The sequence below is a fragment of the Pseudorasbora parva genome, chromosome 11 (genome assembly GCF_024679245.1).
Source record: "Pseudorasbora parva isolate DD20220531a chromosome 11, ASM2467924v1, whole genome shotgun sequence".
NCBI lineage: Eukaryota > Metazoa > Chordata > Actinopteri > Cypriniformes > Gobionidae > Pseudorasbora > Pseudorasbora parva.
In genome coordinates, this window is record NC_090182.1 from 20,214,320 (window position 1) to 20,236,660 (window position 22,341).

At 39.4% G+C, this 22,341-nt stretch overlaps 1 protein-coding gene across 1 annotated transcript in view; it reads right to left on the reverse strand.

Annotated features, from left to right (window-relative positions):
* tnmd (tenomodulin) overlaps positions 1–22,341 on the reverse strand; it is a 58,139-nt gene that overhangs the window by 16,077 nt on the left and 19,721 nt on the right. The window contains exons 4-5 of the mRNA XM_067456540.1: positions 7,843–7,983; positions 4,989–5,087 (exon numbers count right to left, since the gene is read on the reverse strand). Coding sequence (XP_067312641.1) covers positions 4,989–5,087; positions 7,843–7,983 — 240 coding nt within the window. The remainder of the gene's footprint in view (positions 1–4,988; positions 5,088–7,842; positions 7,984–22,341) is intronic.

The window sequence follows — 22,341 nt, forward strand, 5'->3', positions numbered from 1 at the left end:
AGTAATTAATTAATAATTCTTTATATTTTTTCCTTGTTACCTATTAGTTATTAGTGATGCCAGTCTCATTCAGTAACTATTAATTACCTAATAAAGAACTTAGACCAGTGAGAACTTTCTTGGTTTGAGCCCTGATGTAACATCTCTGGTGTTTGGCAAAATGGATGCCCATGATGCCCTTGAATGACACAGATAATAATGACTTTATTCCACATTACTAAAAAAATTAGCTGTTGACTTTAAATATGTAAATATGTCTGACACCCAACAGCATCTGTTGTAATGGAATAATGTAAATGTCAGCAGTCATTACTGATTTGGTGATCAAGAATCATTTATTATCAATGTTGAAAACATTTGTGCTGCTTTTGTGGAATCTGTGATAGTTTTGTTTGCAGTTTTTGATAACAGCATTTATTTGACTTATACATCTTTGTTAATATTAAAATGTCTTTATTTCACTTTTGACTGACTGTCTTTACTGAATGAAAGTATTCATTACTTAAATATAATAATAAAAAAGGCTTGGTGACCCTAAACTTTTTAATAGAACTGTGTGCCTCAGGTTATTGGCTCATGTGTTGCCCATGAGCAAAAGGCAAATTCAAATCATGTTCTTCCAAAGAGATCCTGCAGCAGCTGGGCAAATGCCTTGAATGGGAATGCTAATGTATAAGTTTCTTTGGGCTAGACCAGGGGTTTTCAGACATTTTAATGCCAAGGATCTTAATGGATTCGATATTAATGCCAAATATGATGATTCACTTGCGACGGTCCCTCTTTCCAAAATATAAAGACAGCCATGTTGTCTTATCATGAAAGTTTTTACATTGTAAGGAGAGATTAACACTTATCTTCCCCCCCACCCCTCAATGTCTGTTCACACCGGGGCGATAATCTTGCGCGTTTAGGGTGCCAATGTGAGTCATAAACACCAGACGCAAAAGTGTAATGTAAAAAAATAAACGCCTCGGGTACTTTTTTTTTTTGGGTGATGCCCTGTTAAAAACGCTTTTGTTCACATGCCTAAAGCTGCTGAAATTACAGTAAAACACGACTTGGTGGCACTCAAGCACAAAATGGTCTTGCCGAGCACACATTTGCGAATGCCACAGCGGCTACAATAACCTCGATAAGAGGTAGCTGCTGCAGATCAAATAGGATTCAAAATCAAATCAAAAGGACCATCTACTCCTATAGGGAGTGATTTTGCTGAATTTCACTGTATTTGGACATTTCAGTGTGTACGAGGATTATGATTAAAACATGTTTTTATTATACTGTATAATTTTTTTCCACCTTGCACATCCCAGTTTGAAAACCCCAGGTCTGTAAGAAAAATAATTATAAAATTAAAATAAATACATACATTTTACAATAAAGCAATTAGCAAGAATTTTCTCTTTTTTTTAAGGGAACAAAGTATAAATAGCAACAAAGAAAGTGATACCAGGAAAGAGAGGATGCACAGAGTTACCAAAAGACCAAATGAATCCTGAGACTCAAGGGCTGTGTGCGGAAAGACAGGCCGTGATTTCATCTGAGACATTTGGGCAGTTGGAGACCAGTGGGAAGTTCAGGGATTACCGCTTTCATCATCTCCCAGACTGAATAAATTGAAAATGGTAAACAATCTGGCAGCATACAATTTATGCTTGTCACCTGGTCGTGCTCGCATGCTGCTTTATTTCCTTATCAGTGGCATGCAGTTTCTCCTCAGCCAGCATTGTTTTGTGGTGAAGCGTGTTAAGGCAGCTTGCTCTGGGACCACAGTCACATGCCCTGCGGCTCAGCTGCACTTGGAGCTAATAATGTGGATTTTAACCTCTACTTCCTTTACATGCTCACAACCTTGGAAAGAATGGCCCCTCTCTCTCTCTCTCTCTCTCTCTCTCTCTCTCTCTCTCTCTCTCTCTCTCTCTCTCTCTCTCTCTCTCTCTCTCTCTCTCTCTCTCTCTCTCTCATATCCACACACAAGTGGTCTTTGGTTTCAATAGCATCCTGATTTATCTCAGGCCTCCATGCTGGTATGTTTATAATCAAATCAAAGATTTAAAGAAACCAGGAATGTAAATAGACAGTCAGGGAGCCTGAATCATTCTATCGCATTCGTGTGAAGCCCACAGCTCGCATTTTTAGCATTTTACACTCCTTAGTCTGTTTATCCAATAAATGAGAGATCATTTGTGTGAATGTTCTCCTGGTTAGCTGCGTCTTTATGGTAGGAACAGCTTGCTCCATCTTGCACCATGTGTCCCCGTCCCCCCTCGAGAACCAGGCGCATCGCTCGTTCTCTTTCCATCTACCCTCTCTCTCCAGCCCCACTGCTTCAGCCCTGGCCAACTCTGATTGATTTCACATCTGTGAAATAAAGCTTAGCCGAAAAATCTAATTAGGTTTCACAATGAGCAAAAAAAGGAGAAATGGCAGCGACATATGGCGTTTGCTTCGCAATTAGTATCTGTAAACATGGATTAGACATTAAAACGATGAGGGAGAGAACATGCAGGCTGTTTCTGCCTATAATACCTTCTGTTCCAAAAGTCAAAGAGGATGTCTGGGAACTTGCGACAACAATGCATCTGTGTGTTTTTAATACAATTCAGAGTGGCGCAACACTTTGTCGCACACCCCCTTTTCAAAATGAACTGCGACGGAAAGAGTTTAGCGCATGCGAAACCGCCTGCCATTCTCCATGACACCGATAAATTGGATGTTTGATTGATAGAATTTTGCCCATCACTCTTGCCGAGCATCACAGACAGCCATTAGAGCAGGAGAACAGAGATGAATCACTTCAGCCCTGAGTCAAGTGAAATTTACGGAGCAAACATCTTCAAATACCATTTTAATGGCTTACCTTTCCCAAGGACCCCTCTCTCTCTCTCTCCTTAAGGCTATTTGGGCTGAGGCTTCAGAGGAGATGATTAAAAATTAATATTAGTTCAGGATTGACGGCAAACACCATTTGATGTGTGCCACAAAGGGGTTATGGGATTGTGGACTTTCGGATGGATTCACGGCCACAGGAGACCCAAGTTTATACTTTTGTGGAATATGCTGGAGGGGATGAGGGAGGGAGGGAGGGAGGGAGGGAGGGAGGGAGGGGGTGGTTGGTTAGTTTGATTGAGGATGGTGATGGTTGGAGTAAGTGTCATTTTCACAGTCTGATGAGCTCTGCTGCAAAAAATCATGATGTTTTTATCCCCTGTTTTAAAGGGTCATGCAACCCTAAACTAAATTTTCTGAGATTTTAACAGAAGTATGCATGTTGAAGATCATTGAAGGCAATGTTATAATCCATTAGTTTTGAATGTTTTAGAAAACTAGTTCATTTTAAACCTTTTTGCTCTAATTCCAACTTCCTGGTTTAAATTAGTCTTCAAATCAATGTCATAGGTTGTGACGTTTTCTTGTACTAGTATGCCGATGACTCATCTGTGTCTCATAATTATTCATGAGACTGCGTGTCTTTATCCTATGAGAACATGCATTGCTTAATTTACAACAGCATGCACTTAATTATTCATGACAGCACACGATAGGGATTTTCCTCTGATTGGCGCTACAAACAGTGAGATCACATACAGTAAGTGAGAGATGCATTAATGGATCAAAAACGAGTATGAGGTTCTGCGTTACCTACGTTCTCTCTTCAGTAGATCCTGAGTCTTCACACTAGCCTAATGTTGTCATGATACCAACATTATGACTTCGATACGGTACCAGATTAAAATACCTCGATTTCGATACTAAATTGATACCATGGTAAAAAAAGAAGAAAAAAAAGAATAATACAACAACATCACTTATTATTCATTGTTTTATTTTTTAAACTAAAAATCCACATGGCCAGCATGTTCCTTAGGGTTGGGCATCATTTTGATTTTAGGGATCGATATTCAATGCTATTTTCAATACCACAGGGGAAAAAACGCTGCATATACTTAATAGATATTTTTAATATAAGATTTCTTTTGTCATTCTATTGAAAGTCTAGGCAATCGAAAATTTCTTCTGAAGAGATCACTTAATATGATAATGCTTAAAAGCTTTTTCTCATATAAACATTGATCAATTACTATTAAAATTCTCACAAATATTTGCTAAATCAATGTATTTTTTTACAATGGGGTAATTGTGTTGTGCAATACCTAACACACAGTACAAAGAAGCTTTTTTTTCGAATAGTAAATTCAATTTAAAAAGACGAGTAAACAGGAGGCGTAATAAAATAAGAACAGATAAACAGATTACAAACAATAGCACAGAAAAATACAATATAATAAAAGATACAAATGAAATAGACTGCTTTATTTTTTCAGGTAGGTCTAACATTCAGGTAAGAAACTGAATTCAAAAAAATGCATAGTAATTAAATTTAAAACAACATTGGATAATGTTCTTTGTAAAAAATGAAATAGCTTACAGATGAAACCATTAAAGTTACACAAGTTGATCAGTCAAGAGCAGTGTGATCGTTTGTCTTTTTGTAGTTTGAATAACAAATAACTGCTGTCCCTTAAGACCTAATACACACATATGAATTCTAAACACTGTTCCTGTTTATGACTGTGTTTACGTTAATACTCTTCAAGATGTGCACTGAGAATTTTTTTGAGTGCATTTGACCAATAATAGGCTGGAAAAAGAAGCAAATTTGTACTTGTATGTCAGAGGCGGCTTTACGGTGCACTTCAGGTGTGAGCACGAAATCTGCGGGGATTAGTAGAATTATTTGCAATCCCGTTCGAAATTCAGACCGATCACACACTAACACGCTGTCATGAGAAGAAAAATCCAGCAGAACGCGCGTTCGCCGTGTTCAGAGGGTTAACCAGGCTGAATGAGAATGCGGGTGCGTGTCAACTCGCTAAACCACGGCCACTTTTATAGCCTTTTTCAAAACAGTCGTGAGAAGTGACGACTGCTGAAATGGGGTTTCATGACCCTTTAAAGAAGCAAATTGTTAATTAAGATTAGAATACCTCTACATCGATGGTCTTCGAGTCCAGCTTGGGCAGCTCCTTGGTTTGAGCCCTGATGTAACATCTCTGGTGTTTGGCAAAATGGATGCCCATGATGCCCTTGAATGACACAGATAATAATGACATTATTCCACAATACTAAAAAAAATAGCTGTTGACTTTAAATATGTCTGACACCCAACAGCATATTTTACAGAACAGCACATATAAATAGCAAATGATTGTTATATACAGTTACTAAAGCAACAGGAATCATTTCCTAGCCAATTCAAGATTATTGGTCTACAGCCCCAGACAGTATAGAGGGATACCGCCGAAGCCATGATTATATGTAAGCAAAGCCCATTGATTTGCAGCACTTATGGTCTGTGTTGCGAAGCTAATCTGTTTGGTGAAGTGAGGAGCTTTTTTCCTGAAAGCCACAGCTGATGGTCTGCCATACAGAATTTGTTGCTTTACACTTGAAAAGAGAAAAACCCATTTTAGAAGGAGCATCTGAAGAAAGTTTTCAGTGCTTTACTGTCTGAAAGTAGTCTTCGAAGGGAAATAAAGGCTATCGCGTTACAGACTCTTCACTCAGAAGGATAAAAAAACAATATCTCCTTGCATTCGGGAATACATTAAGTAATCCACAGTTGCTCTCGTTTTGCTGTTGTAGCATAAGAGCAGTGAGAGCGAGTATGATGCTGAATTATTTCTGCAATATTAATGAAAGCATCTTTTGCAATTCCATGTGTTTGTCCCTTCATAACTACAGTTAGACTGCATGCTAACAATCGTCATTTTCACCCAAGCTCACCGGTTAGTAAAGAAATGGTTATGAGAGTAGTGCATTGTTTGTGCCGAAAATCATTGTGACAAATTGCTCTTCAATTTCTGGTAATGGCTTGCTTTTGCACGCAAGAAGGACCTATCTCTTGATGAAATGCATTTATAGCTGAGCCTGGTCAACTGGAAAATGGAGAGACTCTTCATTACAAGGATAAAAAATAGGAAAAGAATGTCATTTAAGAAAGAGTGTTGAAGTACAGCTTTGCCATTAGCCAGATTAAATGTGTGCATGCACTGAGAAATTATTCGAATGGAAGCAATGAATGATGCAATTGGCAGAGAGCAAAGAAGTGCTGCTCCAATCATTGGCACATTACTTGCATGTAGATGCCCACACCTGTTTCCGCCAGTTATTGCTTTAAAAGAGACAACAAATACTGCTTCCTGAATGCAGGTGAAGTCAAAGCCTGCCGCTAAACCTAATTAGCACCAAAGAATCGCTGTTAACAACATTACCAGATCTAAGATCAGACTTAATCTGTGTCTGGGAAGCCGACCTTAGCAGTATACTATTTCTGTATTAGAATGTTATAAACGGACTTTGACTTTGTTAAGAAATTCCCCCTGCATCTTTACCGACCTCTTGTATCATCAAATGGGCGGTAAGATAGCTCATCTTGTCTTCCTGTAGGACAAACTAATCATTGTTATTCTCCACACTGATGGACAGAGACGGTGATTATTGGCAAAATCATTTGAAGCCTTTCTCTCAGCCACTTATGTAACTGCTTTTTACAAGACTACGATTGGAGACAAATGTGCCATTTGAACATTATGAAATGCTTATGTTATTGTCCAGCTCTTTTGCACTTAGCCTAATTTAAAATTAAGGTCACATTGACTTCATCAGTTACAAGAAACAAAGTTGTGCAATTGTTGAGATATACGTACGTGTACAGTTTAAAAATGTACTGTTTGTAACATTACTCCATTCTTCAGTGTCACACCATCTTTAGAAATCTTTCTAATATACTGATTTGTGGCTTAAGCAATATTTCTAATTATCAAGTTGGAAAGTTGGAAATCGTTGTGCTGCTTAATTTTTTCCCAGGATCTTTTAGTAAATATAATCTTTAAAAGAACAGCAATTTATTTGAAATGACAATCTAAAAGTCTTTACTGCCAGACAAAATCAAATCCTTTCTAAATATGAAATACTCAGAAAATAAAGTCTTACATACCGAGTCTTTGAACAATGGTGTATATGCAGTGGACAATAAATAATAATAAAAAAAAATATTAGAAATTCACTGGTACCTTGCTTTGTAGTCAAGTATATTACGAAATTATTCCCTATTCTCAAGCTGAAGAACACGTTAAGGCTTTTGGTTCATAAATATCTATACGCCGTGTCTCCTTAGCTTTCTCTGTAAGCTGCTGTTGTGGAATTCTCATTATTACTTTTACGTTTCTGGAGGACACTCTGAGAACTTGACTAAAACAATAGAGAAAGGATTTTGCTTGTGTTTCTGTTGGCATTACCGCTAGATTTCCATTCATGGGCTGTAGCCTTCAGGCTCTGTGGAGATGGTTTGTAGTTTTAGTGTGTGTAATGACTTGCAACATCCCTCCTTCACAAAAATCAATTCCAAAGTCTGCCCTAAGCCAGAAGTTGCAAGAAGTGCCGAAGAGGGCTCGGTGCTCAAACTCCCCTTTCATTTATATCAACATGTGATTTGAATGATTTTACCTATTCACTTGTTTTCTGCTTTCCCATGGCAATGCCTTGAATGAAACTAATCTCTTTTGTGGCTTTGCTCCACTGACCATAGTAATTTAGAAAGAAGATGGGGCCAGCAACAAGTGTGTCTGAATGCTGATGCGAGATGTCATCGCTGCCAGTTTGCTTTTGCTTAGCACAGTGTTTTTCAGAGATTCAATATCATCAGTCTGAGAGAAAAAGAAAAACGCTCTGTCTGTATTTTGACAGCAGTTCCTAGGCTGAGAGTCAGATTGCAGGAATGTGAGCTGAATCTATCACATCACAATGAAAATATTTCACTTGTATGTCATAAACCCTTACATTTTTGAAGTCGTGCACCTCCAGGACCTCGTTGGTGCCATTTCCCATCCTGAAGATCTCGATGCGTTGCGCTGGATGGATTTCCATCATGCTCTCCGTCTCCATTCCATCCAGCACAGCTTTATACTGATGATCATATACCTGTTTAGACACATACAACCCAGCATACAGAATTTAAAAAAACAGTTTTTTGCATGGGATAAAATATCAAGTGACATCTGCAAACAAATGACACTAAAGCTTCTTTTTTTTTTTTAGCTATGGAGCCCCAGACCTATGGGGACCTATAGTTGTGTGCATTCCCAGAGAAACTTTGCGTTTCCTCGCAAAATGTTTTAATGTAACTACATAAAACAAGAGGGTAACAAATAGCACTTCAATTTACAGCCTGCAGATGTCACACTTACCCTGCAACTACACTCTAAAAAATGCTGGGTTATTTTAACCCAATGTTCGGTCAAATATGGACTAACCCAGCAATTGGGTTGTTTTAACCTAGCGATCGGGTTGTTTTAATCCTGCGGTTGGGTTAAATATTTGCTTAAAACAACCCAATCGCTAACAGTCCAAATGCTGGGTTAGTCCATATTTGACCCAACATTGGGTTGTTTTTTACCAAGAATGTTTTAGAGTGTACATGGAATAATAAGCACCACTTACCCTGTAACTACATGGATAATTAACCCTTAATTAAAAAATGATTACAGTATAAATAATAGAATGACTGGGTCTTTATATTGCAATAATTGTGTATATGTCAACTAGTTGGGTTAAAACAACCCAGCGCTGGGTACGTCCCTTTTTGACCCAGCGCTATGTTGCCAAAACAACCCAATTTGGGTTGATTTTAACCCAGCAGTTTTTAGAGTGTAGCTACGCAAAATATTTGTTTTACAAATTATCCTCAAAGCGCTTTACATTTAGAAGGGGGAATCTCCTCAACCACCACCGATGTGCAGCATCCACCTGGATGATGCAGCGGCAGCCATATTGCGCCAGAACGCCCATTACACACCAGCTGATTGGTGGAGAGGAGATCAAGTGATTAAGCCAATCAGGAGAGGGGGATGATTTGGAGGCCATGATGGACAGAGGCCAAAAGGCGAATTTGGCCAGGATGCTGGGGTTATACCCCTACTCTTTTCAGAAGGACATCGGGAGTTTTAATGACCAAAGAGAGTCAGGACCTTGGTTTAACGTCTCATCCAAAGGACGGTGCTTGTTACAGTACAGTGTCCCCATCACTATACTGGTGTGTTGGGACCCACACAGACCACAGAATGAGCCGCCCCTGCTGGCCTCACTAACTCCTCTACCAGCAGCAACCTAGTTTTCCCAGGAGGTCTCCCATCCATGTACTCACTAGGCTCAGCCCTGCTTAGCTTCAGTGGGAAACCTTGGGCTACAGGCTGATATGGCTGCTGGCTAAATGATTTCTTCCTAGGCAACCAATACAGCAGATAACCAATACATAACAAACACAATGCAAATAAGCAAGCTTGAAACAAAGAGCCATAAAATCTCCAACAGATGAATCTTCCCGTTTGGAAGATTTGGCCTTCCTCATTGGTCAAGTCAGAGGTATAACCTTTCCCAGCCTTTAAAGAGAGATGCACAGATCCGCTCTTTCTCTTGTCCTTACGGCCATCATGTGTGGCATCTGCTGGCTCCCACCTGGCCAACGACATGTCCAGACATTCTTCAAGCATTCAGGCAAATGCAAGTAACGTACGATATACTAAATTGCGGTTTAGTTAAATTTGTGAAATCTTTTGTTCAAACAAATGAGCTTGCAGTAATAACTGATGGTTCTTCCAGGTGTTAAGACTCTTTTTCCATAGCTTCATTCTTTTTACTTAAATGATCGACTATTGTTACACGCTCTAAGCGCTAAGAATGCTAAGGAAGAATATTTTTTCTTTGGCCATGAAAAATACCCTATCCTTTAGTATTAATTAACAATCAATACTGAGTGTTCACAGGATGAACTGGTTGATTGATTGATTGTACTATTAATGTAGCTACATCAACTGGTTCAAATATTCATAATTAATCATAATGAATAATGAGTTATGAATAATTATTAATATTTCCCCTTTGAGCTAACTCTCTACATACGTTATAGTTACACCCTAATTACCGTATGTTACAGTGTAAATATGTTTTACTTACACATAACTTTCCGGGCTGCAATCTAAAGTGCTGATGAATAAAATTAATATTTTTTTATATATTTTGTTATACACCGTTTGGGCATAATATTATGTGTTCCTAATATAGTGTTGGTCCTTCTTTTGCTGCCAAAACAGTCCTGACTCATCGAGGCCTGGACTCCACAAGACCCCTGAAGGTGTGCTGAGGTATCTGGCACCAATATGTTAACAGCAGATCCTTTTAAGTTCTGTAAGTTGTGAGGTGGGGCCTCCATGGATTGGACTTGTTTGTTCAGCACATCCCACAGATGCTTGACTGGATTGAGATTTGGGGAATTTGGAGGACAAGTCAACACTACAAACTCATTGTTGTGCTCCTCAAACCATTCCTGAACTATTTTACTATGTGGAAAGCCAGCAGGGAATACTTTTGACCCTTTTGACACATAAGTGATATGTGTCAATGTAACATCCACATGGATGGCAGGACCCAAGGTTTCCAAGCAGAACATTGCCCAAAGCGTCACACTGCCTCTGCTTACTTGTATTCTTCCCATAGTCTATATTGGTGCAGTGTGTTCCCCAGGTAAGCAATGCATATGCACGCGGCCATCCACATGATGTAAAAGAAAAGTGATTCATTAGACCAGGCCACCTTCTTCCATTGCTCTGTGATACAGTTCTGATGCGCACAAGGCCACTTTTGGCACTTTCAGTAGTGGACAGAGGTCAAAATGGGCACCCTGACTGGTCTGCTGCTATGCAGCCTCATATGCAACAAAGTGCAATGCAGCCAATGTTCCAGCCTTTGCAGCCTTTGATGTGCATCAATGAGCCTTGGCCGCCCATAACCCTGTTGCCGGTTCACCACTGTTCCTTCCTTGGACAACTTTTGATAGATACTGACCACTGCAGACCGGGCAACCCCCACAAGAGCTGCAGTTTTGGAGATGCTCTGACCCAGTCATCTGGCCCAGAGTCCTGCAACCGCGGGTACCCGCATAAAAGTGGCTAAAACGGGTGGATTATGACATTTATAAAATTCACGGGCGGGGATGCGGGCGGATAATTAACTCTGTGCGGGCGGGTAGTAGCGCGGATGGGCGGATGAAAAATATGTGCAATATTTCTGTGGCAAAGTGAACGCGAGAGCGAGAGAGAGAGAGAGAGAGAGACCAGGGCGTGATTGTGAATGAGCGTCACCTGCGAGCCACACCGGTCTCGAGTCCTCTGAGGGAGCTCGGAAGCATATAAGGACGAGAGATCACCAGACCTGGATTTGACGTTGAGTTGTGTTTATGTTTTATTTTGCGTGTGCGCATGGGAGATGTCCATGAAGGGCTACTCACGTTACTTTCGTTTTGTTTGGTTAAAGTCTTTTAAATGTTCGCCGGTTCCCGCCTCCTTCTTCCCCCATCCAACATATTGTAGGCTATTACAATTTCTATGTCCAAATTACCATTACACATACACGCAACAATGATATACCATTTGACCCATCACGTCACCACCACTGCGACATTGAAACTTTAGTTGATGCCTCTCGTAGCACAGATGGAGCGAGCGTTGCAGGGGTAGCAATGGATGAAGTAAAAGTAAAGCTGGTGAGTGGAGTAGCTATATGAAATTGTTGACAATGAGTCTTTAAAGGCACTTTTGCCTGTTTCATTAGCCCATTCATGACGCTGTTGATGTTGAGAGAGGTGTAGGATAAAAAAAAAATAAAGCATTTTAATTTGAATGTTTTAGCGTGTGTGATTTATCGCGGGCACGGGTCGGGTAACGGGCCAAATATTAACGGGTCTGGGCGGGTACGGATTTAATTTTGAAATTTTCACGGGTCACGGGTCGGATCTGGTGCTAAACATTGCGGGTACGGGCAGGGGCGGGTCTCCAAAAATGGACCCGTGCAGGACTCTGATCTGGCCATCACATTTTGGCCCTTGCCAAACTCACTCAAATCCTTACGCTTGGCATTTTTTCATGCTTCTGCTTATTGATGCAAATCACAGACATTTTTACTTTAGTGTTCATCTACTGTCTAATATATCCCACCCACTAACAGGTGCTGTGATGAAGAGATCATTTAGTTATTCACTTCACGTTAGTGGTGTTATGGTGTATAATGCAATGCCATTTATACTTTTTAAGTGTCATCAAGATGATGCTGTATATAATCAGTCTGATCAAGTCTGATCAATAGGTCTGATCAAGTGTTCGTTGCCTCTTAATTGCCACTTTTTAAAACTTTTTTTATGTCAGTGCAGTCCATGATTGTTTTAGATATATTGAAAATTGTTATTTTCAATATATCTTCTTTTATGTTGCACATAACTACAGTAAGTCATACATGTTTGGAATGACATGAGGGTAAGTAAATGATAAAGTCTATTTTGCAGACATTTGCTTAGGCTTGATGGGCAGCATGACTATAACCTCTATTAATGGATGCGATCGGGCAGTTGCCCTTAGTTGCCATACATATGCTTTAAGAAGACTCAACAAATGTCTGATTTGTCTGAGGTCTCGGAAGCATTATATGGCTTTTCACTGTTGCCAGGCCTTGCAGCGCTGCTGTTTATCTCAGCGCTTTCTTAAATGCTGTTTTTGAGCATGCATGGGTGGCTCCTCTCTGTCTACAAAAATGATTCATGCCCACCAGCCAAAAACCCTGCTATTAATATTTATGTATGTGTTGTGTTATGATGAGAAATTACACTGCTGAGCTCACTCTCATCTGTCTCAGTAGCATTTCTGAGTAATATGTTATGCTTAGACGCAAGGCAAAAGATGCACACACACAAGTATTACATTACATTACACTACTACATTAAGATTAATGTCACAAATCAACGCGTTTTCTGATTATTAAAGTGCTTTATGCAGTGTAGCATAGAGCAGTAAACACATCATTTAATATCGACTTAGCTCTGTTGTGGAGAGTGTATTGAAATTAGCTTGATTAACTTCTGCACAGATCTGAATTTGTATTCATCCATATACAAAGAGGAAGTTATGTAGACATAAACATGTGAGTATGGTTATAGCAGAACTGATTGGACTAGTGTGTTTTAAATATGTTTAAATCCAGTACTGAAGTATGAGCAATACTTTATTCCTGTAGATTGGGTTTTATTGTTTGAAATGAATTTAAATCTGTCTGTCTGTTCACACACAATGGTACTAATAAACTTCAGAATAAAACTTCAGAATTGGAATATAGTGCACCAAGTCATGGAATATAGTGGAATATAGTGGTCCACTTATATTTAAAAGGAACTTTTGCACTCTTTTTGAAAAGTAACTACCACAGTTGCCTTTTTTATTATATGAAAACGAGCAGTCGACATGTTCTTCAGAAATTCTCCTTTTATGTTCAACAGAAAGAAAGAAAGTCATGGAATGACACGATGGTGAGTAAATAATAAATAATGACCTTTGACGAGTTAATTAACTGGTTGCCCTGTGAAGGTCCTCGTCGGTGTCAATCCAGCTCGAAGCTTCTGCAGGTGTTCTTATTGATTAAAAATCAGATCTTTTTAAAACCCCTTCCCTATTTTGTTGTTATTGCTCTTCTATTTTACGACAAACCTCACAAGACATTCCCCTTGACCTTTAACCTGTCTAATATTTTGCCTACTCCGTGCTTTGTTGAATCCAAGTTTCTCAAAATACATGACAAATGGGGCTAGATATTACTAAGAAATAATGATAATGAAAGTACATTTGGTCTCAGCACTACAGCAGAGTACTGGGGTTCAAGGCAAAACACAAAGAGTGTTTTCATTAGCACTTCATCATGGATACCTTGAGCATAGCATTGATTTGCGTGAGACAATGTTTGCTTTTTCAAATTTCAAAACTCAATAAGCCTACGTGATCATGCTATTGCCTGGCAGGTTTAAATATGATTTAACCATTGTCATACCAGAGTTTTCAAATAATACAAAAAATATCTGCAAACTGTTATTCTCCCTTTATATAGAAAAGATTAAAAGTGGCAACATTTCGGTCAAAGACCTTCATCAAGTGCGTCAAGTTTTTGGAACGTTCAGAAATTTAGCCACTTTTAATCTTTTCTAAATAAAGAGACACAAATGACAATGATCCAGCACAGGACTGCAAAGAAAAAGAGAATAAATAGGGAGCAAACAATGCAGGTAATGAGGGTGGACAGGTGGGGCAAATCAACAAATAATCAAACATGGGTGGTGTCAAGTCAATAGACATGAGAGCACATGGCACAAGGAAACATGACAAGGCATGTGCTCACAACAAACGTGACAAACACACAAGCATACGGCTAAGAGGGTATTCCAGAAAGCAAGGTTAACTAACCGTCACATATACCTTGAACTCTCGGTTGATTAACCCAAACCTTGCTTACTCAAGGTATGCTGGACCCAAAAACACATCCGTGAGTAAGTTCAGACAACTCAGAGTATGTTCCCAGTTAACACACAAGACATTCTCAACAGAGCAACGAATCAATGATTCACCATGGAACAGATGCTAAGAAAAAACATGCCGCTCTACTTCCTCTTCTTCTTTTGTTTAATGGTGATTTACATAACCTACTTAGTGCCGACGACGGTGGTTGTGCAATCATTTTTCAATCTTTTTATTTAATTAGTAATCTTCAAAAAAATTATATAGTTTGTTTCATGCTAATTAATTGAATGCAGGTCCATGACAATAATAATAAATATATTTTAATCAAAATAACATTTAAACACTATCTTGTTATAATAGTTATTTAGAATTAATATATAATAGTATGTTTTACAACTGTACTCTTTTTTCTAGAGATTTGGTTATATCAGTATAATCATTAATTATATAACACGTCTGAATAGTACCTCTTAAGCAAACTAACCCCGGAACATAACCTGCTCTGGAGATGTTCAGAGAGTGAAATGCTATGGCTACTTGAATACCCTGAAAGTTACCTTTTTGGAACCGATAGTTGAGGTTATCCGCTTACTTACCCTTAAACATACCTAGGTATGTCACATAACCTGCTTTCTGGAATACAGACTAGAAAACACAAATCACTAGTTATGTGCTCAAACAAAACATGACATGAACACACAGCCAATGAGAACTAAGCCGCATGTTCACACAGAACGGGACAACATGAAAGCACGCAGCCAGTGAAAAAAAAACAGCCGACATAAACACGAGCCATGTGCAACACAGAACACAACACAAACATGGACAAGAGTGCACGCCCATACGACAAGCTCACGACAGAAGACAAACACGTGAGCATGAATATCCGAATCCCAACACAAAACTGAAACCAAACTACAAGGACAGAAAACCACACAGCTCAAGCATGCTCAAACCTGCGTGATCACACAAGACAAACAATACAGGAGTGTCAGGGCTCTGTCACAAAACCAAGCATAAGCTAGACAGAACCCTGACATAAATGCTTTGGATGTACGTACCTTGACCCTTTTTATACCAGAGTTTTCACACAATATGTGACCCTGGACCACAAAACCAGTCATAAGTTGCATGGGTATATTTGTGGCAGTAGCCAACAATACATTGTATGGGTCAAAATTATTGTTTTTTATGTCAAAATTCATAGGATATTAAGGAAAGATCATGTTTCATGAAGATATAAATGTATTATTAGTAGTAATATGCATTGCTAAGGACTACAGTCGGACAACTTTAAAGGCGATTTTCTCAATATTTAGATTTTTTTGCATCCTCAGATTTAGTATTTATCTGAAATAAAAAGCCTTTGCAACATTGTTCTACCATTTAAATGTTTTGGGTCAGTAAGATTTAAAAAAAAAATACATTTATTTAGCAGGGATGCGTTACATTGATCAAGGGACAGTAAATATTGATATTTGTCAGTGATTCTCAATCTTGTTACTCCAAGGCTCTCCAAATAATACTCTGATCATTTTGCAGTCAGTAGTGAAATTATTAACTGTAATTTATTTTTGATTCCTGAAGTTTCAAGAACTGTTCAGTAAAAACAACAGCTGTTGAGGGGACAAATTAAATTATAATATTAAATTAGAAATGTGTGTTTCCATGCTGAATTAATTTTTAGTGATGACTTGAATGACAAAATCTTGTGGCTCATTAATTGGAATGCCATGCAATTAATTCAATTATTATTGTTTGGATTGACAGTCCTAGTTAAAAATAAAATAAATCAACTGGTCTTGTGCTTTGTCACTATCTCCTAGACATTTTTTGCCCATAATATTGATTTGCTTAGTTTGTCTCAAAACAGCACAAAAAAAGGACAAAAAAACACCTGTATTACATGGACAGAGAAAATTTAATAATGTATACCTTGGAGATCACAAGAATGTACTGACAAGTTCAGGGTCTGCTCAAGATATATTGTTAAAATCGCCCCTAGTGCCTAGGCCTTGATCTCTCAATTCCTGCCAAACTCATTACTTTATAAAAGAGGCATTTGAGAAGCGCAGTCTTTTGTTTACATTTTTGCAGGTATGTCATATGGCCACCACAGGAGCTTTTCAGACTTCTGACATTCTACACATTCAAGATTACCAAGTAATCTACTTCCCAGTGATGCCACCTGGCTTCAATATACTTCAAGTACTCATTAAAGATAACATGTGTAGAAGTTTTCAGAGTTCTCTTGTTTACTTCCTTTCATCTGCTGCGTGTCTGATCTCTAAGGTGGCTCTTGTCGTCCAGCTTACAGAGACTCTCCGAAGAGACCCACCTAGAGGAGAATTAATAACAGACAAGGAAGCCAATGAAGTCTGAGAGTGTTTTGCATCATCGTGCCCTACTGATCCCCTGAGGACGTGCGTTAAAGGTCGTCCAGACACTGTCACAGGTGAGTGGAGGAGAGAGGCTAGTATGCTCATGACAGCGTGTCCCCTTGTTGTCCTTAAGGGCCTAGAGATATGACCGGCCGTCAGAGCGCAACATGATGGCTGTCATTCAGAAGTGAGACGATGACTTCACTTGTGTCCTTACCCTGCTGAGAAGACCCGAGACGTACCAGGGTCAGTAGCACCGCCATGTTGCCAGCCTGTCTGTGGAGGAGTGTGATAAACTCAGGTAATTGAGCTGTTTTTCAATGTGTGCCTCAGGAATATCCATATTCCATTCAGAGTTGCTATTTTATTTCTGTGCATTATGGGTTTCGTATAGTTCTAGGCGTACAAAGTGAGTGAAAAAATCTCCACACTCGAGGGCTGACAGATGCCACCCGACACAATAAACACTAACTGGCTTTCAGTCGGCACTGAAATATAGTACTGTGACGTAGAAAGTATGAGTACAGCTGTAGAAATAGTTCTGGTTTGGTTGCAATACGTGAAGTACCTGCAGGGTGTGCGGTCGTCTCTTCTGCTCTGCTTCTCTCGAGCAACCCTGTTCTCCGCATGCTCCCTGAACTCCTGCAAATGATGATTTAACAACTACTATTCACATGGGTAGTCACATGTGCAGAGCAAATTCCTCCCTGGGGTTGAGCTCGCCTCTGAAATGTTGTTATGAGAAAAGTTTTTTCCAACCATCTTCTATATCTCTTTCCACCCCCACCCCACCCCCCAAAAAAGAAATACATGGGTGAAAAAGAAGTTCATTTTTCATACAGATTCGAAAAGAAACACAGCTGCAACTGTCACAACAGCCCCCACAGCAACACTGCCACTTTTACAATTTCCCTACTTCTTTTGCCTTTAGGAAAATTAAAGACACACTTCATTCGATCGACAGCTTGGCTTTCATCTCATAGAAAAGATGAAGAGACACTAGTGTATGAGCTATAATGAAAGCTGGATTCTCTAAAAAATGAGACACCCTAAAGAAAGAAAGAATAAAGAAACTCCAGGGTATATTGCTGTAAAATAAAGATCCCCTCAGGAAATAACTTCTCCAGATCAGCTGGAGACAGCGGTGCAGATGACATTCACATGTGCTCAATGCATGTCAAAAGCCACTGTGTGAGCTACTGTGCAGTTATTATTCTAGGAATTAAATGATATTCTCATTTCAATGTGCGCTAAAGATAACAATTCGCTCAATGATGGGCTCTTCATTACCACCCTGATCTGGTCTGACTCTATTTTATCTGCCCTGAATGGTGCAGATAACAGCGGGTTCATTTCCATCACAGGTTCATCTCTATGAAATGCAAATGGTTTTCCTGTTCCATTTATTTCTCCCATCAAAAGCCTCAGATATTAGATATTAGCTGCAGACCTCTCACTATTTTTTTGTTTGGTTTAGGGACAAAGGCAAATATATATATATTTCTGAGACAAAGGAATTATAGAAGCAGACACCGGTGACAAGGCTTGTCAGGCTGTATGATCATTACAGTTAAGATAAATGCGAAGGGAATGCTTTCAGGGCTGCCAGATGCATTTAGTACAGCATCTGGAGATGTCCGATGAAGACAAGCAGTTGCTTTCTCGACAGCAGCCTATTTTGAAAATGGGGAAAACGACGGTCACCAGCTAAGAGGTGACATTTATTCCTCAAGGAGCTCCATCCACTTTCGTTCTCAGGTTATAGTTCAAGAAATACCTCCAAAAGTTGGTCTACATCTGGCTCAATATCAACGCTAACCCAAAGGTCTTGTTTGTTAAAATGAAAGGCCCAGCATCAAGAGCACATCTGAAAATAATGGCTACCTCAGATGAGACTTTAGAAAACATGCAGTGCAACTACATGAAGTTGTTATTATGGTATGTTTAATTACAGCCATTTACATAAGGAACAGAGGCCAAGAGCATCTTGTTTTTAAGGCTCTTTTGTGCCTCGTTCAGTTCTTATTATAGCTCTGTCAACAGCAACTTTTACTTCACCCAAAGCCACAGCAAACTATTAAAAATAGAAGTGAGCTCCCTTGCGGACATTTTGGATGCAGAACAGAAGGGGTATGAATCACTGCCTGTCTATAACTAGCTACGTTTAATGTGCACCGCAAATAATAAACAATAGAGAGTGGGCTGGCACTCATCGCAGTACAAATCACATTAGTGGACGCAGAGTGATGCAATAATGCAGGACATATTTCTTAACGCTGTGTGCACTCTGATGCAGACAATACAAATGCAATTACTCACACGGTACACTACACATCTTAGAAGAAAGGCACTGTAAATTGTTCAATTGACTAAAAATGCCTCTTTATAGCTAGAACTGGACTCTCAGTGGAATTTTAAATGCATAATTGCAAGCAATTATAGAGAAGAAATTTCAGCAGCTCAATTGTTTGAGAGCTGCAAGCTCATTCCTCTATATTTATACTCCAGAGGTTCGCTGAGAATTCTTTCACAGACGAGGGCCTCTCCACGAAGGGAGTGCAATGACCCATTTTCTCTGCCTGGATCCCCTGCGAGTCTCTATCGTTTGCCACGTATGACCACCTTGCTGTGGTTGACTCGCATCTGCAGCTGCTTTTAATTTGCTGGGGCACCCCGGTCCCTTTCTTCAGAGCCAGCGCATACATGACTAATCGCACTAGCCATTTTAAACAACTTGAGCTCTCACTGGCGATAAATCACTTTGATCTGAGCTACTGTGTGGGTAATAGAGCTATATTCAGGAGGGAGGGGGGCCGTGGAGCATTGGGAGCAATTGCGTTTTCTCCCTAGTCAGCATGCAATTGTAAGTCTGGCTAAGGGACTGGGACATTGCACTTTGAATCATTGTTTGCTTTTATGATCCGTAAAAAATCAACATGCAAGTGCCATTTAATACCCATCTGGTTGGGTAAACTCTGGCTTAAAAGTGATATCAGAGTCTAAACTTGCAATTTCTGTTAAATTTAGACATTACATAGGTTGAAAGAGATCAACATGCATATTTTAATGTGATTTTGAACACTGTTATTCTTTGCAGAATTTTTAAATGTATCTGTTTTGCTCGGAAGCTTCCAACATTTGTCCCCTAGGAAATAAACGAAAGCCCTTTCAACAGGACGAAAGAACATTTTCAGGACATTGGGTGATGCAACACTCCCAAGCTTCTGCTCACAACCATGATTGATATCTCTGTGCTGAAGGGTGGAAACAACTGATGTGGAGTTTATAAATAAAACCTCCAAGAGGTGACAAAAGACCTTTGCCTAGAATACTAGTCTCACTTTTTTCACTCTTCCTCTTTCTCTCTTTTTTTTTTTTGCAAGGTTTGAGCGACTGCTGTTCGAGTGAAAACACACAATGATTCCAGTAATTGATCGTTTCTCTGAATGGCCTCGCAGTGTAAGAATGCAGGCCAATCTTCCGTCATAATAGAGTACAGGATACCACATGAAATATTCATCAAACACTGCTCAAAATGCCGGGACACTCTGGAACATCTTTGTGAATGTATAACAGATTTTGCTTGGCATATATAGAGCTAAATACCCATTGAAGCACCGGGTTTAGAGCCATGTAGCCGCAAAGGAAGTAACCTCTCCTGCAGTGAGAGAGGACATTACAACCCTGATTGTTACTCAGAATCACTAAAAATGACTAAATTGACTGAAGACATTCAATACTCCTGTGGCTAAGTGGCATTCAGACCGCTTGTGAGAGCAAACACTGTGTTTTCAAGCTTTCAGATGCACAGGATAATTTGATTAACAGCATTAGCTGCTAATGAGAAGAGAAATGTAGCTTGGCTGAGGAGAACTATTAAGGAGCTGTTTTCATTTAAAACCATTGAATAAGGTCCAGAAAGTAGGTTTTAATCGAGAACAACCATTTTAGTTCACTAATTTCTATGAAAAGGTTCCCAGCGAATGCAAAATATCTTTGATATGTGTAGCCAGCACAACAGCTTGACTGAAAATCTAACAAAAAAACTTGGAATTTTTAGGGGTAGATAATAAACAATGGTGTTTAGACAACATAATTTCCCCCCTAAAAGCATTTATTTTGTAAGCCTCTATTCAGTCAAAGTAGATCTCATAGGAACTCTTGTCTTGAAAGCAGAATTTTACTTATCACTCCATCCAATGTGGCAAGCAGGGAGACCTGAGGCAAGTGTTGACCAGAGAGCTTTAGAATCGCTCTCCTCTTAAAGTGTTTTTCAGGCATTACTGCTGCTGCAAAGCCCCAGTGATGGGAGTCATCATGTATCGCTCGCATAGTAACAACATTCTGGCCTCTGTGCTTTTGCCTTGGGTGAGCGGAGGGGCAGCGGTTTATTTTGGTCTCTAACGCTTAGCTCAAGATATAGATCTACATAAAAAGGATGGAATGAATGCTTGCCAAGTTAGCCCACTAAAGCTTATAATGTAAATGTACCAAAAGTTGTGATCTGAAGGATAAGTTTAGAAGTGGACAGAATAAAAACTGCAATAGAATGTCAAGATATTTGTTACAAGTTATTATCTTAAGCTCCTTATCTAGCCAGTGATTGGTTTTCCTTATTTCTTACATGGTAACCATTGTGGGTGGGCAATATACCGGTAGACACGATTAACCGGTAGAGATTTTACACAGTCGTCTCTATTGTGGTTATGGGCTCATGTGACGGTGTTGTGCGGCACAGTCACTAAAGCTTTATCGTGTGTTTTTAAGCCTTGCGGTTTAAAAACAGGTGATTTTAAACTGATGAATAGAAAAAGACAACTTATTTCAGCAAATGCGTGCGCTGTCTGAGAGATGTGACATGGAGCGCATGAGAACTGAACGGAATGCTTTTTGCCACCTAACATGGTTTCGAACGGTTAAATACTCATAACTATGTTAAAGTGGCAATGTATTTCCAAGTAAAGTCATTTTTCTCTTAAGTAAATGTTAACCGTTGAGAGAGAAAACACTCAAAGTTTCTTGGATCAGGGCAGTTGGTCTTAAAGTGATGGTCTTAAAATGTACCTGCAGTAGTTATCAACAAAAAAGAGAGAACCTCTCATTGCTCAATCACTTTTGTAACTATAATAAGAATTGTTTTTTAATTGCAATTTATACATCAAACACAGGCACCTTTTTCTACATTTGATTACTTCTTACATTTTATTTAGTATTTATAGTGCTTGAAGCTTTAAGGTAGGTCTTTGTTCTATTATAGCTTGTTTTATTTGCTCTTTCTTTATCACAGTTTACTTGTCTTCAGTAAGCTTAAGAGTTTTTTGGACTTAATACGGCATCCTCGCACCAACAGGGGAGGGAGGGTGGGCGCCCTGAAGCCTGACGAAGGGCTGGTGAGCGGTGTGACCAGGGTTCTGGTAAAACAGGAAGCCTCCAGGGTAGGATCGGCAATACAGGAGCCTGGGCATTGCTGGCATCACAGGAAGCCAGGGAGGTGCTGGTAGTATAGGAAACCGACAGGGCTTTATAGTTAGTACCGCTCAGCCTTCTTGGTCAAGACAAGGGAGCGAGAGGAA